The sequence below is a fragment of the Fulmarus glacialis genome, unplaced genomic scaffold (assembly GCF_000690835.1).
Source record: "Fulmarus glacialis isolate BGI_N327 unplaced genomic scaffold, ASM69083v1 scaffold10473, whole genome shotgun sequence".
NCBI classification, from domain to species: domain Eukaryota; kingdom Metazoa; phylum Chordata; class Aves; order Procellariiformes; family Procellariidae; genus Fulmarus; species Fulmarus glacialis.
Genome location: NW_009204891.1, coordinates 2,500 through 20,065, shown reverse-complemented (window position 1 = coordinate 20,065; position 17,566 = coordinate 2,500). Strand labels below are relative to the sequence as shown.

Below are 17,566 nucleotides of genomic sequence, written 5' to 3'. Positions count from 1 at the left end.
AGAGAAGAGAAGGCTCCAGGGAGACCTTAGAGCAGCCTGCCAGTGCTTAAAGGGGGCCTACAGGAAAGATGGGGAGGGACTCTTTATCAGGGAGCATAGTGATAGGATGAGGGGTAACATTTTTAAACTGAAATAGGGTAGATTTAGATTAGATATTAGGAAGAAATTCTTTACTATAAGGGTGGTGAGACACTGGAACAGGTTGCCCAGAGAAATTGTGATGCCCCATCCCTGGAAGTGTTCAAGGCCAGGTTGGATGGGGCTTTGAGCAACCTAATCTAGTGGAAGGTGTCCCTGACCATGGCAGAGGGGGTTGGAATTAGATGATCTTTAAGGTCCCTTCCTACCCAAACCATGCTATGATTCTATGATTTATCTGGCTACTGAGTCTGCAGTTACTTGTGTTTGGGGACTTTGGAATACTCTGAAATCTCTTCCAGTACTCTGGATTTTCCCTAGTCTTTCAAGAGTTACTAAAAATGAGTATCAGGAGGCCAGAGGGAATTTCAGGTGTTTTTTAAAAGAATGTTAGGTACAAGAGGATACCAGGACATGTTAATCTTAAAATGTTGGTAGATTATACGATCTCTTTATCACCAGGTTCCAGTCAGTGATCAATATATCCAAATTAATCCCATATCATATAGGGGTTATTATTGGTATGTTTATTATCAGTATGGACATTTTATCTGCAATTTTAAGCCAGTTTTGCTACTGGCTGTAGTAGCCTGTGTTCCTAGTCTGAAGGCCCCATAACAATGCAAAATGCACTCCCTATGTTGCAGGCTGAATGAGTTATTCTAAGTACAGCTCAATATTTCTGATTCAGTAGCCTGAGGCAAGCCCTTAATATGGCCTTCTCCTGGGCTCTGTCAGCACAGCATGCTTCGCAGACATTGAGGATTTGTAGACCTTGCTCTTATCGGTAACTTTAAACAATTAATAACCTCTTTACTAAAGAGTAGCACCACACCATCAGCTTTATCCTTCTTAAATGCCTTCTAAGCAGAGATTTTAATATCCGAATCATACAGACTATTCGTTTTATTTCTTTCACGTTATTGATAAAATTTCTTTTCAATGAGAACTTCCAGATCTTCCTAGATCTTAGTCAGGCACCAGACACCGGGATATAAATAATTCCATATTAATTCTCATCACGTTCTTCGCCACATTGGTTTCGTTCGTTTGTGCCAGGCTGAGCATCATTTACTACAATGCTTGCTTCCTTTGAGCTCCTAGTTTACTATCCTTCCAGCTTGTGCTCTACCTATTAAACCATCTCTACCCATGAGTTTTTGCACTTTTACCCTTCCGATTCTCTCCCCCATCCCACTACAGAGGGGAGTGAGCGAGCGGCTGTGTGGGGCTCAGCTGCCTACTGGGTTAAACCATGATGGTCCTTTTTGGTGCCCAACACGGGGCTCAAAGGGTTTGAGATAAGGACAGATTTGATTGGAGTGTGCGAGACCAAATTTGTAGCTATTAGAGCTACTCATTGGCAGGGCTTTCCATGGGCTTGCTTGCCCTACTGCATATTAGAGTGGCTGCTCTTTGCTTTTGCTGTTTGCTGTACTCCTTGTCATCCATAACTCTGAACGGAGCTGTGCTTTACACCAGTCCACCCCTATATTCTACCCAGAGCTTCAAAGAAGAAAAACAAAAGTGGAGTGGGTAGTGTGTGACAGGTTTGCTCATATAAGTACGCAGCTGATGACATAAAGTCAGAAGAGTCTGGACTTGCTGTACTTTATGATCTTGGCACTGACTGTGGCAATTACGATTTGTTTCTTGTAGGTACTTGTTCTGGTGTTGGAGTAGAAAAATTTACTTGTTAAACAAGTAGTAACCTGATTGAGGCAAATAAAAGCTGTATTCAGTTATGGATACTGAACCTGATTGTTTAAATCTCTGGCTAATGCTTAAAATCTTAGAATCAGGCAGCGATGCTGGAGTGCTCTAGCATTCTAGAGAAACCACTACCCGCTGTCAGGCAGGCAGGCTCAGCTGTAGGAACAGACGAAGTAGGGAGCTGCATGTGGTAAACGTATCACTAGGGCCATGGAGCCCACTTGGCCTTTGCCAGGGCTGGAAAATCTATGTGTTGGCATGGTTGGGTGGATGAGGGGTGAAGAGCTGCTTTTCCCAGTGCTGCCAGCAGTACCAAATGCTGTCCCGGGCACCTCCAGCCCTTGGGAAGAAGCCACGGGTACCCATGTTTTGCCTACCGTCTCTTCGTCTAGCTCCACTGCTCATTCCCCTCGCTGCCGGCTGCTGCCAAACTGAGAGGGACCAGAAGCCCAGGCTGGACTCTCTGCAGAGGATCCGGAGAGCCCAGACCTCTGGTCGCAGTCTTTTTGGCTAACGCTGCTGAAAATACTTATCACTTGCCCTCTTTTGAGCTGCTAAAAAGTAAGCCGTAATTATACAGAGAAATCATCTGATAAATAGCTTTGACAGTGAATGTGCTCTATGTTGCGTGGATCCTGAGGCTTCCCTGGACTCCAGTCCTCATTCTTTCAGCCCCTATTATCTGGCTGTGTAAAAAAGATCCATAGATACGTAGGATAATCTCATCACCGTTTACAGGCAGTAGCGGACGGTGATTGCCAGCAGCTATCTTAGCATGACAAAGAGAGACAATGCCAAAATAGGCATCAGGTATATCTACAGAAAACTTTTTTCCTAAATTGAGAAACTTGCATGATTACAGAAATTAGAGCTGTTTTTTTTTCTCCTCCATGCAGGACATGATAGGCCGAAAAGAATCCTGCGCTTCAGGACAGATACTGATGACCGACCTAAGCTGCCTTGCTTACGTACTGGAAGAATGGACTGTTGTGGAGTACCTGAAGAAGTACCTTTTTCATGTGGTCATCGTCTCACTGACAATGAGTGCAATATTAGTTTTTTTTATAGTTCCTTTAACAATCCTCTTTTTCATTTACCTTACTAATATTTTGCTTTTAATATATCAGAGGAATGGTGAGGTAAAAGCAGATCCCTTGAGTGATGTTTGGGATAGTGCAAGGAAAACTATAGCAAGCTTTTGGGATATATATGCAAGAATATGGCATGGTAAGTATGACATGACTTTTCTGAAGCTTTGAATTACAATAGATGGTAAATACACATAAGTTTTAATTTGTTTTTTTTATTTCTTCCAATGGATGCAAAGAAATGACATTTATTATACTTTGTATGGCATCTAACCCAAAAGTTTCTGCCTCAAAGACTGATTGCAATATAGAATAAGCAGAATGAAAGGGAGAAATTAGTTTATATAGGGTAAATTTCTCCTAAGTGGATAGGCAGGTGCAGTTCTCTGTATATGGTATCAGAGTGAAGCACAGTGTTAATGTTAGTTCTAGTAACGTAACTGCAAGGGAGACGTGTGATTTATTTTTTACCTTAGTAGCTGCTTAAAACCCACTTAATAAATGATCAAAACACAACAACTAGTTGGAAATATAATGAGTGTATTTTTAGTTGGCAAAAACTAATTTGTGTTACGACAATTGAAAATAATTTTAAGAGCTGTCTGGACAAAGAAATAATTAGATACCACATTTAAGTTTGTACTGTGGCAGAATTTAAAAGTAACCTGATTTTTCAGTTTCATTACACTCAACCTTCAGATACTTTCAACACACCTGCTCCCTAGGAAAACCCTCAGCCACATGTTAGACACTTGTTCTTCCCACACTTGTAGTTTAAGGCTATCATCAGCGAGACTTAACTTTGCTGCCCTAAGGATGAAGAATAACAGGTTGTTATGTATGTTGCTATCCTTCTTCACAGCTTTTTCCCTTAATCTTTGAACATCCTGCAGTATAAAACGTTCTCCACCTCTTCCTAGGACTCTGCCTGCTCCATCCCCATCCTTCTCCCGGAATGGCTCATGACTGGTGCTGTAGCAGGGATGAAGGCAGACAAGGTGGAATAGAGCTCTTAGCTGGCAGAAGCTGTGGCTTTCCCAAGACTTTGTACACATCAGCCTCCTACTCTGGCTCCACCTAAAACCTAAATCAAATGTAAGAAGAGCCAGGAGAGGGATTTACAGAAGTCCATGTCTGTGAGGAAATTCACTTCCACTGTGAAGTGAATACATTTAACTCCCGTGGAGAGAACCTGTCTTTGGGATTCTTATGGATTCTGGTTTGGACTTAAACATGTCAACCAGAGAAACTTTTTATTATGTAAAATCCCAAACTTTTCATTCTCCCTGACACAGAATGGAGATTCATTCTTCCATATTTCAGGAAAGCATCCTGACTGGTTGTTTGCCTCTCATTCTGCTGATGGAGCAGTTTCACACCAGTGTAGTAATTTTTTTTTTAATTATTGTACTTTGGACTGGGAAAAGTTCCTAATGGGAAATAATTTAGTCCCCTCACTGGGGAAAATGTCAGGTTCAAGTCTGATCTAGTGATTAAACTGACCAACAAATTGGTCCATTGATAACCTGTGGTGTTTGAGGGGCTTTCTCTTTGCTATTGACCAAAAGTTCCATCCAGAACTTAATTCTTTTAAAAGCTACTGCAGAGGCTTTCACAACTCTCTGAAAATCATTTAACAAAGGACAGTAAACAGTTTTCTTTAAATTGCCAGATGATTTACAGCTATCATTGTGTCGTGGTTTAACCTGGCAGACAGCCAAATACCACGCAGCCGCTCGCTCACTTCCCCCTCCCCCCAGTGGGACAGGGAGAGAATCAGAAGGGTAAGAGTGAGAAAAACTCGTGGGTTGAGATAAAGACAGTTTAATAGAACAGAAAAGGGAAAATAATAATGATAATGATAGAATATACAAAATGAGTGATGCACAATGCAATTGCTCACCACCCGCACTGGCCGATAACCAAGTAGCGATCGCTATTTCCTGGATCACGCCTACCATTCATACACTGAGCATGATGTCACATGGTATGGAATACCCCGTTGGCCAGCTGGGCTAGTTGTCCTGGCTGTGCTCCTTCCCAAAGCTTGTTTTGTTTTGGTTTTTTTTCTTAAGCTGAATGTCCTTGACTAGCAGGGTACTTAGCAACAACTGAAAACATCAGTGTGTTATCAACATTCTTCTCATACTAAATCCAAAACACAGCACTAGGAAGAAATTTAACTCTATCCCAGCCGAAACCAGGACACACTGTCAGTGTATTGCTTTCCATCCCAAACAGGTTATGAGCTTCACGGTGTGGAAAACCTACCAGAAGGACCGGGCATTCTTGTGTATTACCATGGAGCTATTCCTGTAGACTACCTTTATTTTTTGTCTAGGCTGTTTCTCTCGAAGAAAAGACTTTGTCTGTCAGTAGCTGATCATTTTGTCTTTCGTTTACCAGGTAAGAACATGTTCTCATGTATTTAAGCATCTTGGATTCACTCAATCTGTTGGTGGTTTTGGTGAAATTTACGTTTATTACCTTTCAAGAGAGCTTTTAAACTAAGACTGCTTTTAGACTTTTAAACTAAAAGCTGGTAGATGCAGAAGGGCAAACAGGGTAGAATATCCTGTCTTTTAAGTGAAAGGTCATAAAAACACTGGTAGACCCTCCAAAGCCAACAAATAGACATTATATAATCTCGTTGGGATGAAGTGTCATGCCTCAGTAGAAAGTGTAGGATAGGACTATATTATTGACCTAATACTGGCTGGTCAGCAATGGGCTGTAAGCGCAGAAGAACCCAGTAAATGGGAGGATATCAATTACCTCCTTGCCTTCTACACTGAGTAGCCATTGCAGTGGAGTATGACATCAAATCTATCTTTTGATCAAAGCCTGGAGTAGGGCACAAAACTTGTTTGAAGATTTTACTGTTGAAGAGAGCTCTGTGATACTGACCACCACAACGCATTCAGCACATTGTAGACTGAGAGAGAAATAAATAATTCCATTGTGAAAAGGAGAAGATACAGAAAAGGAAACCTCATTCATTTTTAGAAAAACAAGGCATAAAGAAGGAGCATCCAGAAGGAATAGCATGGAGATTATTTAAAGGCACCTTTTTACCACTTATATTAAAAATTATTATAATACTAAAGAGTAAAGGAAGCTATTTAAGAGTAGAAGGACATTCTTCAGAAAAGGAAGTTGTGTTCAAACACTGAAAACAAAGAGCATAAACTCAAGCAAGTTTGATGCAAGAACATATTAAGGCATCCCTAGAAAGATGGTGAGGAAGAGTTTGCTAAAGGCATACTTAGTAAATACTGTGTAGTACTAAACACATCAGAAACATGAAGACATCAAGAGATGATTGGCTTTTAAGAGGACCCCTAAAGGAAGATAAAGTTTAGCAGAATGTCACACAGGAGACTTCTTTTTTAAGGGATAAATGAGAGGGTACTGTTTCAAATTGAAGTGTCCATAGCACAGATTTTTATTACAAATGTATAGTGAACTGTTGTCAGGACCAAGCAACACTCTCAGCTGTGCAATTTTCAGACTATTGATGTGTACATAACATATTGCTTGAATTACGTTCATACTAGAGGAACAGAAGGTGGCAAATATGGTGTCAACTTATAAAAAGGCTACCAAAAAGGCATCTGGTAAAAAAGACCACAAATAATGGGGATTAGGCCTCCTCATTTGCTGCATTAGTAGAAAATATGGCTGAAAGTAAGAGACTGAGTGAAAATTCTGCCTAACCTCTTGCTCTACTGTACTTACCTGCTTTTTGCAGAGAAATGTTACACTTCACAGATTGGTTCTTTAAAGAATGCTTATAAGCATATGCTGAACCTCAGTCTGTTGGATTAATTGCAGTTATGGGAGAAGTCTTCTTGTGAATGAATAACTGGTTAAAAGGTAGGAAATAAAGGGTGGAAATAAATAGCTCATTTTCACAAAGAAGCAGAATTCACCAGGTATACCAATGAAGATCAGTGCTGGCACCTATATTGTTCAAAATAATCATAATCTAGATCAGTAGTGAGGTGACAAAGCTTTATACTGGCCATTTTTTTTCAAGGCAGTAAAAGCTCACGCAGAGAGTAGTTATCTACCAATACTGAATCACTGGCTGATTAAATGGCAGATGAAACCCAGTATTAGTTATAATGCAGTGCAGAAGGAAAGAAAAACACGTCTAAACACATCAACATGTAATTAGGCTTTAAATTTTCTAGATGACTTTAGGACTATGTCAGCTTAAGTGTCAGCAATTGCCAAAAGGCAAACAGAATTTTAGGCTTATAGTGAAAAAAGAAGAAACAGAAAATACCATTATGTACTCAAAATGCATATGGTGCCCACATCTTGAGCACTGCATGGAATTCTGGTCTCCCCATCTCAGAAAAGCTGCAAAGTAATAAAGATACAACAAAGGACAAGGATGATCAGAGGCCTGGCATGGCTTCCTTTGAAGAGCAGTACATAGGACAGAAGTCTTGCATGACTGAGGGATATAAAATTCTGCATGACCTGGAAAAGGGGAATAAGAAGTGATAGTATGTTCGTGTGTGTCGTGGTTTAACCTGGCAGGCAGCCAAATACCACGCAGCTGCTCACTCTCCCCCCCCTCCCCCCAGTGGGACGGGGAGAGAATCGGAAGGGTAAGAGTGAGAAAAATTCGTGGGTTGAGATAAAGACAGTTTAATAGAACAGAAAAGGGAAAATAATAATGATAATGATAGAATATACAAAATAGGTGATGCACAATGCAATTGCTCACCACCCGCGCTGACCGATAACCAGGTAGCGATCGGTACTTCCTGGATCACGCCTACCATTCACATACTGAGCATGACGTCACATGGTATGGAATACCCCATTAGCCAGCTGAGCTGGCTGTCCTGATTATGTTCCCTCCCATCTTGTGTACCTAGCTCAGTCAGTAGGCATGGGAGCTGTCCTTGGACTAGGAGGGCACTTAGCAACAACTGAAAACATCAGTGTGTTATCAACATTCTCCTCATACTAAATCCAAAACACAGCACTAGCAAGAAATTTAACCCTATCCCAGCCGAAACCAGGACAGTGTGATACATCATAATTCTTAACAGGCAAAAGTTTTAAAGCCAAGCAAAGGAAGTACCTATTTGCTTAATAAGGATGTGGCGTTCATGGCTGCAGGGCAAAACAGGAATATATGAGAGTTCACAAAGGGATTAAACAAAGCCAACATCTGTCTTTGACAGAAAGACCTATCAAACATGATGTCTTGAATAAGATTAAATACAATTCAATTATAAGATGTGGCACTGTGTTTTCCACTGTCTTCCAAAGTTTCTGTTGCAGACCTTTGTCAAAGTTGCAGTGCTAGACACCAGTTCTGGCAGTCCATGGTTGTTGTTTACATTTATTAATATAAACAATTTCTTTTCAAACCATGCTGTTGGGACAGTGAATTTGAAGACTGGGGAAATTAATTTGCTGAAGCTTTCTATGGAACTATGGGAGTTCCAAACTGATAGATTTAAAAAGTGAAGATAATATAAGAACGCATAGAGTGCTTCTACGTTTCTCAATCTGTCTTTTGGAGAAATCCCAGTTACGGAAACAAAGGAAGAAGATTCATTGAACTGTTCATGCAGTGCTGAAACTGCCCTGCTAATTTCTGCCATTCATGCATCTTAAGAGTCGTACAGCAGTCCAATTTGATCCACGTAGTTTGCAATGTAACCACAAAATACCCAATTTAACAACTCAAAACCTCAACGTTTAAAATGTTAAACATCACATTTTAAAAGAACACTAAAAATAGTTGCCTGTCAGGTATTTATTTTTGTAGTAATCTTTATTGTACTGAAAATCCGTATTTTTTTTTCTGTATTAATATATTTAAAAAGGAGGAGGGAGGAATAGATGGTTTTTTTCAGATTTCTAGCTATGATGTACAAGTTTTGGTTGCATGGCTGGTGTTTTGATAATTATAGAAAATAGCACGTGGAGGCATTAGTTTACTGAGATGCTGGTTCATCTTCATAACGTTTGGGCAAAAACATTGTCACGTATTTGTCATTTTGCCAATATTTACTCTGTACGGGTTTTACTTCCTTCGTACAAATTTGCCTTCGTCGAAATATATAGCTGTTAGATTTTCATTTATCTTGTTCCTACATACAAGCAGTATTTGTGATATATTGTTATAATAATGTGTATTTGCTACTTATTTATTGCAGGACTTAAATTATTATTGGAAGTGACGGGTGTTATGCCAGGTACAAGGGAGGAGTGTCTCATTGCACTGAAGAATGGACACTTGGTGTCCATCTCACCAGGTGGAGTTAGAGAAGCACTATTCAGCGACGAAAGTTATCAACTCATGTGGGGTAATCGAAAAGGGTTTGCTCGGGTCGCTCTAGATGCAAAAGTGGTGAGTGTTATATGTTACCAATCCCAGTTTATGCTTATTGCATACATGCTTCATTATAAAATACAACTTAGGAGTGTTTGTTGGAAAATCTTCCAGACAGAAGAAAAGGTTCGGGAGTAAAAATTTCTTTTCCTTTTCCCACCACTTTCCTCAAGCACATTAATCCGTAGGGAGCAAGGGTTTTATGGAACTGTATAGCTTTTTCTTGACTGTCACAAGGCATCCATCTCTACAGTTCCATGTCTACAGTTCCATCATGCAGGCATCCAATTTCTTGTCTTGACTGTATTTCAGGAGTCTTCACTGCGGTCCTTCTCCATATTGCCGTAAGGTTTCATTCTTTTTTCTCATCCTACTAGACTTACATCTTTATCTTACTTCTACATACCCAGTCATTTTCTTATGGCTCTTTAATGTATTATCCTTATCTTTCTTTCTTCTCATATATTCTGGGAGGGTCCAGGATTTTGTTCTTACCCTTACTTTTCTTCATGTTTGTGAAAGATTGCATCGAGTAACACAAGGTGTGTCTACATCAGTGTCTGAGTTTGAATCACGTGTGCGCTTTTGAAGCACTTTTTCCATCTCCCTCCTTTACCATGCTTTCATTCACATCATGGAACACGTTAGAATACCTGAGCTGCATTCCTTTCAGCTGAAACTAAACCAGAAGTGGGACCTAAGACTCTCCAGTTGCAAATGGGCATTCAGTCAATGGTACCAGACAAGAATTAGTTCTACTTAAAAACAGAGCGCTTGAAATGTGTTCAGTGTTGATGTCAGATCCTCAGCATCCTCTAGAGATGTGCTTCTATTGATTTGCACTCCACTAATGTACACATGGCCACAGGGCCACAGTTTCAGTTATATTTTCCATATGGACGATGATCTACAAATACAAACTTCTACCACTGGCTCTGACTTCTTCCATCTAATTCCACATGTGAGACTGTTTCTCTGATATAGTCTCTGGGAAATAATTTTATTTGGGATGGCATGGAGCTGAAAGAGCAGCAACCCTGTCTTTTTCCTACCTGTCACTTCTCATCATCACCACCACTAGAGACAAGTTTTCTGTCTTAATTTAAACTTAGCATACCTAGTGCTCTTTGGGTCTGACAATACTGGTACACATCCAGGCTTCATCAGTACTGCCATGAGCTTTCTGCTGCTTTCTCATGAATTGCACAGCTGTCATTTTTCTTTACATTCTTATGAATATCTCATCAATTGCAGTGCTCTTGTTTGGCCTTCCACACAAATGTAATCCTTTTCTGTCTGTAAAGGAGAATCTGTACAGGGAGTTGAGTTCTTTCCACGAAACTTGAATTTCTCACCACCCCTTTCAGGTTTTTTGTGCAGTTATATCTCTTTCTCACCCCATCCAATTTGTTGCTTCTCAAACTTTGTTTTGGTCTCTTGTGCTAAAGCTCCCACTACAAAGTACCTAGGGTTGCAAAATGCATGCTTCGGGTTAATATTTCTTCATAACTTTATCTATCTCTGAAAGAGATAGATAACTAAACTAGAATAAATTAGTTAGGGAGATAACTAAACTACAATAAATTTAGGGGGATTTGATTACTCAATGGATAAAGTAATTTTAGGCTAAGAGTCCTATTTCTACCTTTTTGTCTTGTTATGTGGCCTTTTAAAAGTAATGTTTTATGTGCTTCTGTTCCATCTCCCATCCTTTTTCTCAAAAAGTGTGGGCTGGTAAGTATTAGTCATAATACTTCATATATTGCGTGGGCCTGTAAACCATCACTACTAGGAAGATACCAGAATGCGAATAAGATAAACCCAATCAAATTAATATGGGCATTTTGAATTCCGTTATAGTCTTTCCTCTTCTTTATTAATTTAATAATATACTCCAACAGTCAGAAGGAGATGTCACTTTAACAACTTGAGTGTTTTCTAATAATTTTGTTTTCATATCTGTCTTTCAAGCTACCTCAAACATTTGAACAATCTTTTGCTAGATGTTTTCACTTCACTTGGAACCTTATAGTGTGATTCTACAATGTAATACATATATTTTTTAAAATAAAAATTGAATTAAAAAAATATGAGCGTCCTTAATATAGAGTGCTACCCTTATGAAAACACATCACAAAAATCCTTGCTAGTAATCGTCATAATCCTTCCAATCTTCCATAATTTAGAAGCACATGGAAATAACTGAATAGTAGTACCTAAAATTGCTGGCACCTTCTACTAACAGGGTTTGGGTTTGGCTTTTTTTTTGTTTAATGAATTGGGTATTTATTAAGGATAAGGTTCTTGCAGTGTGAAAGGTTCTCGTGGTCATTTGTACACCATGTTTGGTAAAACAGGCACTATGTAGGATAATCTGTTACCTGGAGGGAGGAGAGAATATTTTCTCCTTTGACATCCACTAGCCTGAGCTCACCCTTACTGTGAGTGCTGCCGACTCTCGTATCACTTATTATTGCAGTCATTCAGGGTTGTGGGTTTTTTTTTTATGATTAGGAAGTCTGACTGGATCTCAGTATGGTGGGCATCACTGTAATTAGCTTGCAAGCTCCACTGAATTTTGGGCATCTTTGATATTTCTCTGGCAATCTGTGATCAGGCATACCTTAGATAACTAAACACTAAAAAGAAAAAAAAAAAAAAGAAGTGCTATGCATTTAACAGTAGAGGGGGCAATATTAACCTTATATACCATTTCTTATATAAAGTTAGACCCATAGTATTCCATCTTTTGGAATTTGATTGCTCCTGTTTGTTCTTGCTGCATCCTTTTCAATACTGGCCAAACCAGTCTTGTAGGTTGACTGAAGACTGGGGATAGACTCATCTAAACTAACAGAACTTGCTCTGTAATGTAGCAATATATGTTTTGCTAGTACTTATTCGGATCCTGAATAAAGGCAAGAGAGGACTAGAAATGCCTTGTTTTAAATTTATTCTACATACAGTGTAGCCATCAAAGAACCGCACATACTTTACAGTATTCATAATGACTACATGGTGGTTCATAACCTGCCAGGGGTGACTTGAATGGGGATTTCAAGACAAATATAACTTTATATATGAATAGATGCTCCCATTCTTACTATAATGTTACCAAAGTTCAACAGTTCTTCCACTGAAAAAGCTGAAAAAAAGCGAACAAGGAACGTAGTTTCAGCCTCTGTCCTTGCCTGTAGGTTTCCACATTCAGTTTTCACTTCATCTTGTGTAACTACTCTGCTTACTTGGGGTCAGAGAAGGAGAGCGTTGAGAAGGAGAGCGTTACTATTTAATGTAATATTCTGATTCAATGAAGTTCTGAGACATACATTTGTCTCGGGTGAATTTATCTAGGCCAGAGGCCTGAGCTTCAGAAATACCCTCTGCCTGTGGCTGGAGTTTGACAGGCTAATGAGGAGGAGTCACCGTTTCTGAAGATCCCTGCATTTTATCTGTGCCAAGAAATTGGTTCAAATCTAGTTAGGTAAAAGATAAACAGGGACTACGGTTTATAAAATTCTTAAAAAAAAGAGAATAACCCCACGCTGGGGGCTGACCAGTATGTGCAGGGGGTTTGGACTAGTCCAGAGGTCCCTTCCAACCTCAGCTGTCCTGTGATCCTGTGATTTTTCAAGCTGGCTGGGTGTGATCCAGCTCAGTTCCAGCACAGCAAATCTAAATCTGTGGGTTGCTGCAGATCTGATCGTGCTGCTTTACAGACTCAAGCTTTTATGTGTTTTTATCAGCTTAGGGACTGAATGCTGCTATCCACTCTGTACTTCATTGGCTGATCGTTGTATGTGAGTAACTTTCATAGTTGCCAGATTTCTTTATAGCCTAAGATATGTTTCTCTTGCACTATTCCTAAAATTTAAAGTGTTTTGTCTGTATGATAGGTGGGTTTCAAACATTTTAAATGTTAGACATACATACAGTATTCAATCAATAGCTGAAGCTAAGTGTGGTATGTTTAGTGTCCAGTAGTTGTATGCTTTTGAAAGACATTACTGATTATTTTTAAGGGTTTATTTCTAGTAACTTCCCATAATTTCTCATTCTGAAGGGTTTACTATTACAACTTTATGTATGTTTGATATTTTTGTTATCTGTTGTTTTTTTTTTTCCTTTAAATGGCTTCTATCTATTGCTTTGAGTTCTTTGTTAGGCTGTAGTTAGGTCTTCTTCTTGCTTGTTTTTTTCTTGTGGTAGTGATTCTTAACAGCGTAAAGGTGTTCTTTCATTACCTTCTGGAAAAGTAATTTCAACAACACGCTCAAAATATGGTTTCAAAAAAAAAGAAAAGGGACAATAGAGGGGAAAAAAGTAATTGTATGTATGGATACAATCACTGTTAGTTTGTCTACAAACTATGAAATCTTACCTCAGGCCATAAGACATGACTGTTTCAAGTTCAGGGATCTCGAGTGTCTTTCTTTTTAGTTACAATAATGAAGTGAACTTGTTCTGTAATTGCCTAAGGATCTGCCCTCCAGAAGGTGTGTAGTCCAGGTCAATGGGGACATACAATTGCCTTATTTGTCCAAGGGATCTGCAGAAGTTTTTTTCCACTGGGCTATTATCCAAACATTACTGCTTCAGTAAGACCTTACTTTGAGAAGCAGATGAGATGAGCCAAACGTGAATGTCTGCTTGCTTTCTGCAAGACTTCACGAACTGAATACTTTCCTATTCACCACACACGATGTAAGCTTTAGACAGAGAAACTGCAAAACTTCATTCTATGTTTCAGTCAGCAATACTGCAATAAACATATAACATACAAGTTATTTTTTTTCGAATCTCAGTTAACTTTTATAATGTACTTTCAAAATGAAAGGTATAAACCTCTAATACAATGTCAGTCATTATCCTTTCAGATGGTGACTTTAAAACAGCAATGTTTGTGGGAGCTGAGAAACAGAATTTGATTTCTATTCTGGAGTTTATTTTTTATAACAAGATACCTTGTTTGCTACCTAACTGACTAATAATTATCCTCTGTATTCAAGTGATTTTCTTAGTTGCATCAACAGGCACTAAAACATAAATTCAAACTTGGCATAACATTTCCACCTTTTTGTTTTTTGTGATTCCTTAGCCCATCATTCCAATGTATACTCAAAATGTCCGGGAAGGATACAGGATGCTTAAAGAAAGAAGTAAGAATTTTTAAATATATTTTAAGTATTTGGAATGTTTTCTCCACTTCTCTCTCAGATTTCTCTCACTTTTCTCTTAGATTTTGCTTTTCAGACTTCTGCTTACTTTGGATTCTCTAACACACTTGCTGTGGGTCAGAGGTATCTCAAATATGGAAATAGCTTGTGTATAACTGGTTTGTGCTATGTGATTTGGTTCTTTAATGCAGTCTTATTTCAGTGATCTATTAAGTCTATTGAACTTTGTTTTGGTGGACAGTTACCTAAATACTGTAATTTCTTTTTGACTGTCAGACAAAGCATGCATTTTTAAGAAGCCTTCCATATTAATCAGATTTCAAGTTTGGATTGTGTTTTCTGTGACTATAATCTCTTTTTCCTCCCTTAAACTATTTCAGGGTTTTTTAGACAGTTGTATGAAAGTACTCGATTGCCATTTACTCCCCCATATGGAGGACTTCCAGTTAAATTTCGCACATACATTGGGGAGCCAATCCCTTATGATCCGAATATAACTACAGAGGAATTAGTTGAAAAGGTAAGTTAGCTCTCCTTGCAATATTGAACTACATACTTTGCCCTCTATTATATATGCACTTGAAACTAGTTGTTTGTATGCTTGAATAAATACAAATACACTTTTACTAGCTTGTAAAAGGAATGGGCAGTTGAGCTCCAGGATTATTTAATGTATGGATACCTAAAAGTAAGTATTGACATGGTAATAGTTGATTGGGATGCCCTCATCCTTTCAGAATGTGTGAGCTCTGTCTTCTTGGGATGCTAACTTTGTTTCTCCCATGCGTTTGATAACTTTGGTAACTATAATGATTGTAAACAATGTTTTAAGTTCAGTTTTCAGTAACTAGGAAAATAAATTTCATATATAACAAATAGCTTTGAGAATCTTCTCTAAGTAACGTAGGGCTCTAGAAACAAAATTCCACAAGAGCTTCAGTCTCATTGCCAAAAGGAAAATGTTAAAAAAATAATTTGCATCCAAAATATAAAAATATTTGAGTACCTACAGCTTGGTGAAATCAGTGGTGCCCAGGAGCATAAAAACGTTTACAGATCCAGGGTTTAGGCATTTTTCAGAATGCTAATCTATACAGAAAACACACTTTTAAAATTTTTTCATAGAAGATGAAAGGAGAGCTTTATGCAAAAAAATCTACTATGGCGTAGGAATACACAGAACAAAATACTTGTTAGGAATCACTGATGTAAAAAACACCTTGCTGCCCCCCAAAAGATGCAAGAAGGCTAGCCTTCCTTTCGTTTTCTTTTTTTAAGGATCTACTGCAGATTGTTCTGGGCTTCACAGCAGTGAAACCAGAAAGACGGGTTTGGTCTGTTACAAGGGAACTGCCCCAGCAAGCTCCAGAGTTTGGTCTTAGAGGTTTAGGAGATTGGAAGCAATATTAGTGCTAAGACTGCCCTTACGGTTATCCATATTCTTGGATTTTGGGGGAACAGTATTTTGTGTATCTGCAAAACTGAAATTGAAATTTCCAATGACACTGATTTGCTTTACTAAGCACCCACTTAAGCAATCTTTGAGCACCCACTTCAGTGGGAGTACAGTTAGGTCTTCTGTGGCCCGTATTAGTTGAAAAAAAAAAACCAACCAACTTAAATGGGGTTTGAGAGGAGCAGTGGCCTGGCTGACCTCTATCTGATCCTGCCCTGGAAAGGAGTCAGGACTCGAATCTGTCAGGAGAGGTTTGGCCACTCTTTTCTTATATTTCCAGTGATATTCTGCCATCACTAGGGGGTAGATCACTGGAGTATATAGCTATCCTTATTTCAAGTTTAAATACATGAGGAAAAACTACGGGAAACGATTTCTTATCCCTAGTAGAAATACAGAATATTTTATGCGTTCTCTTCACAAACTTGCATTTGAATCTCATGTAGAGTAAAAATTAAGAGAACGTAGACTATTAATTCTCTTATTATGCACATACTGAATATGATACAAGTACAGAAGAATTCATGTTGGGAAGGACAGATGGAGGTCCTACTCCGAATTCCTGGTCCCAGCAAGGTCAGCTATGAGACCAGGTGAGGTTAGTCAGGCTTTATCCAGCGCTCTTGATGAAAACCTTCAGGGATGGAGATTGCACAAACTTAATGTTTGCATGTGCTAAAGGCTACTTTGATTTAGTAATGACCAGGTTTGATAAATCTCAATAATTTGAGCCTATCCAAACTGCAATCAATGTTTTTATTTCTTTTCTTTCCAAGTAAAGTGTCGTTAGGACAACTAGCTAATATAAAAGACAAATTTTTTCTTAAAGTGGATCTTATGTGTGCATTTCCCAATACTTCTTGAACCTCTGAGAAGACGTCAGTCATTATTCTGTTCTTCCTTGCATAAGCAGGTCTGTAAAGGCAACTTTCTCTTCTCTTTTCAGACAAAGACTGCCATCCAGGCTCTCATAAGCAAGCACCAAACAATCCCAGGCAGCATATGGAAGGCTTTACTGGAGCGATTTGATAAACGTTGTAAAAGTGATTAGAATGCTTATGTTTATTTCATTGTTTTTATAGCGTATAGTAAAAAACAATGTCCTACGGCAATGGTGACTAATAATAGGTGTTCAACTAGTCTAATTTAAAGTTTCTACAGATTTGACAGAAGAAAACAATTAACCTCTTGAAGGTTCCCCTGTGTCTTTGAGGATATTCTGAAGTGAGAAAGACTGAAGAAGAAAACAGGTATAATAGCAACAGCTAAATTCCCCAAAAGGAAATCATGTAGCCAGGATTTGCCTGGTTCCTAAAACAAGTGTCTACATACTTCTGAGAGCCTCAGAAGTTTTGTCTTGATCTGTGGTTTTATGTTTTGAGCAGTTCATGGTCCAGTCTCAGAGCAGAACCTCAGAGTCGGTGTTGTCCCAACAGAGTCCACCCCTCGGTGGGCACCTTCCCTGTTGGACCCCACGCAAGATGGTGTCAGGAGAGAAACTGTCTCGCTTTAGTTAATGATCTACTACTTAGACCATTTTTCTAGAGAGACTATACAAAGAGAAATAATCCCATTAAACCAGGTATTAGACTCCTACAAACACATCAGCGTAGTGGTTTGTTACCCT

General features: G+C 38.8%; 1 protein-coding gene across 1 annotated transcript; it reads left to right on the top strand.

Annotated features, from left to right (window-relative positions):
• Positions 1–2,749: 2,749 nt before the first annotated feature.
• LOC104070782 (transmembrane protein 68-like) lies at positions 2,750–16,990 on the top strand. The gene is made up of 6 exons (XM_009575166.1): positions 2,750–3,078; positions 5,181–5,345; positions 9,131–9,324; positions 14,405–14,465; positions 14,864–15,003; positions 16,886–16,990. Exons 1-6 carry the CDS (start codon positions 2,751–2,753, stop codon positions 16,988–16,990), a joined length of 993 nt encoding a protein of 330 aa, XP_009573461.1. The 5' UTR covers position 2,750.
• The last annotated feature ends 576 nt before the right edge of the window (positions 16,991–17,566 follow it).

Bases quoted from the DNA above. Each gene is read 5' to 3' on its own strand.
- LOC104070782 (XM_009575166.1), top strand. From the start codon at position 2,751: ATGATAGGCCGAAAAGAATCCTGCGCTTCAGGACAGATACTGATGACC. The intron at 3,079-5,180 runs GTAAGTATGACA...CATCCCAAACAG, and splicing joins ATATGCAAGAATATGGCATG to GTTATGAGCTTCACGGTGTG. The intron at 9,325-14,404 runs GTGAGTGTTATA...GTGATTCCTTAG, and splicing joins TCGCTCTAGATGCAAAAGTG to CCCATCATTCCAATGTATAC.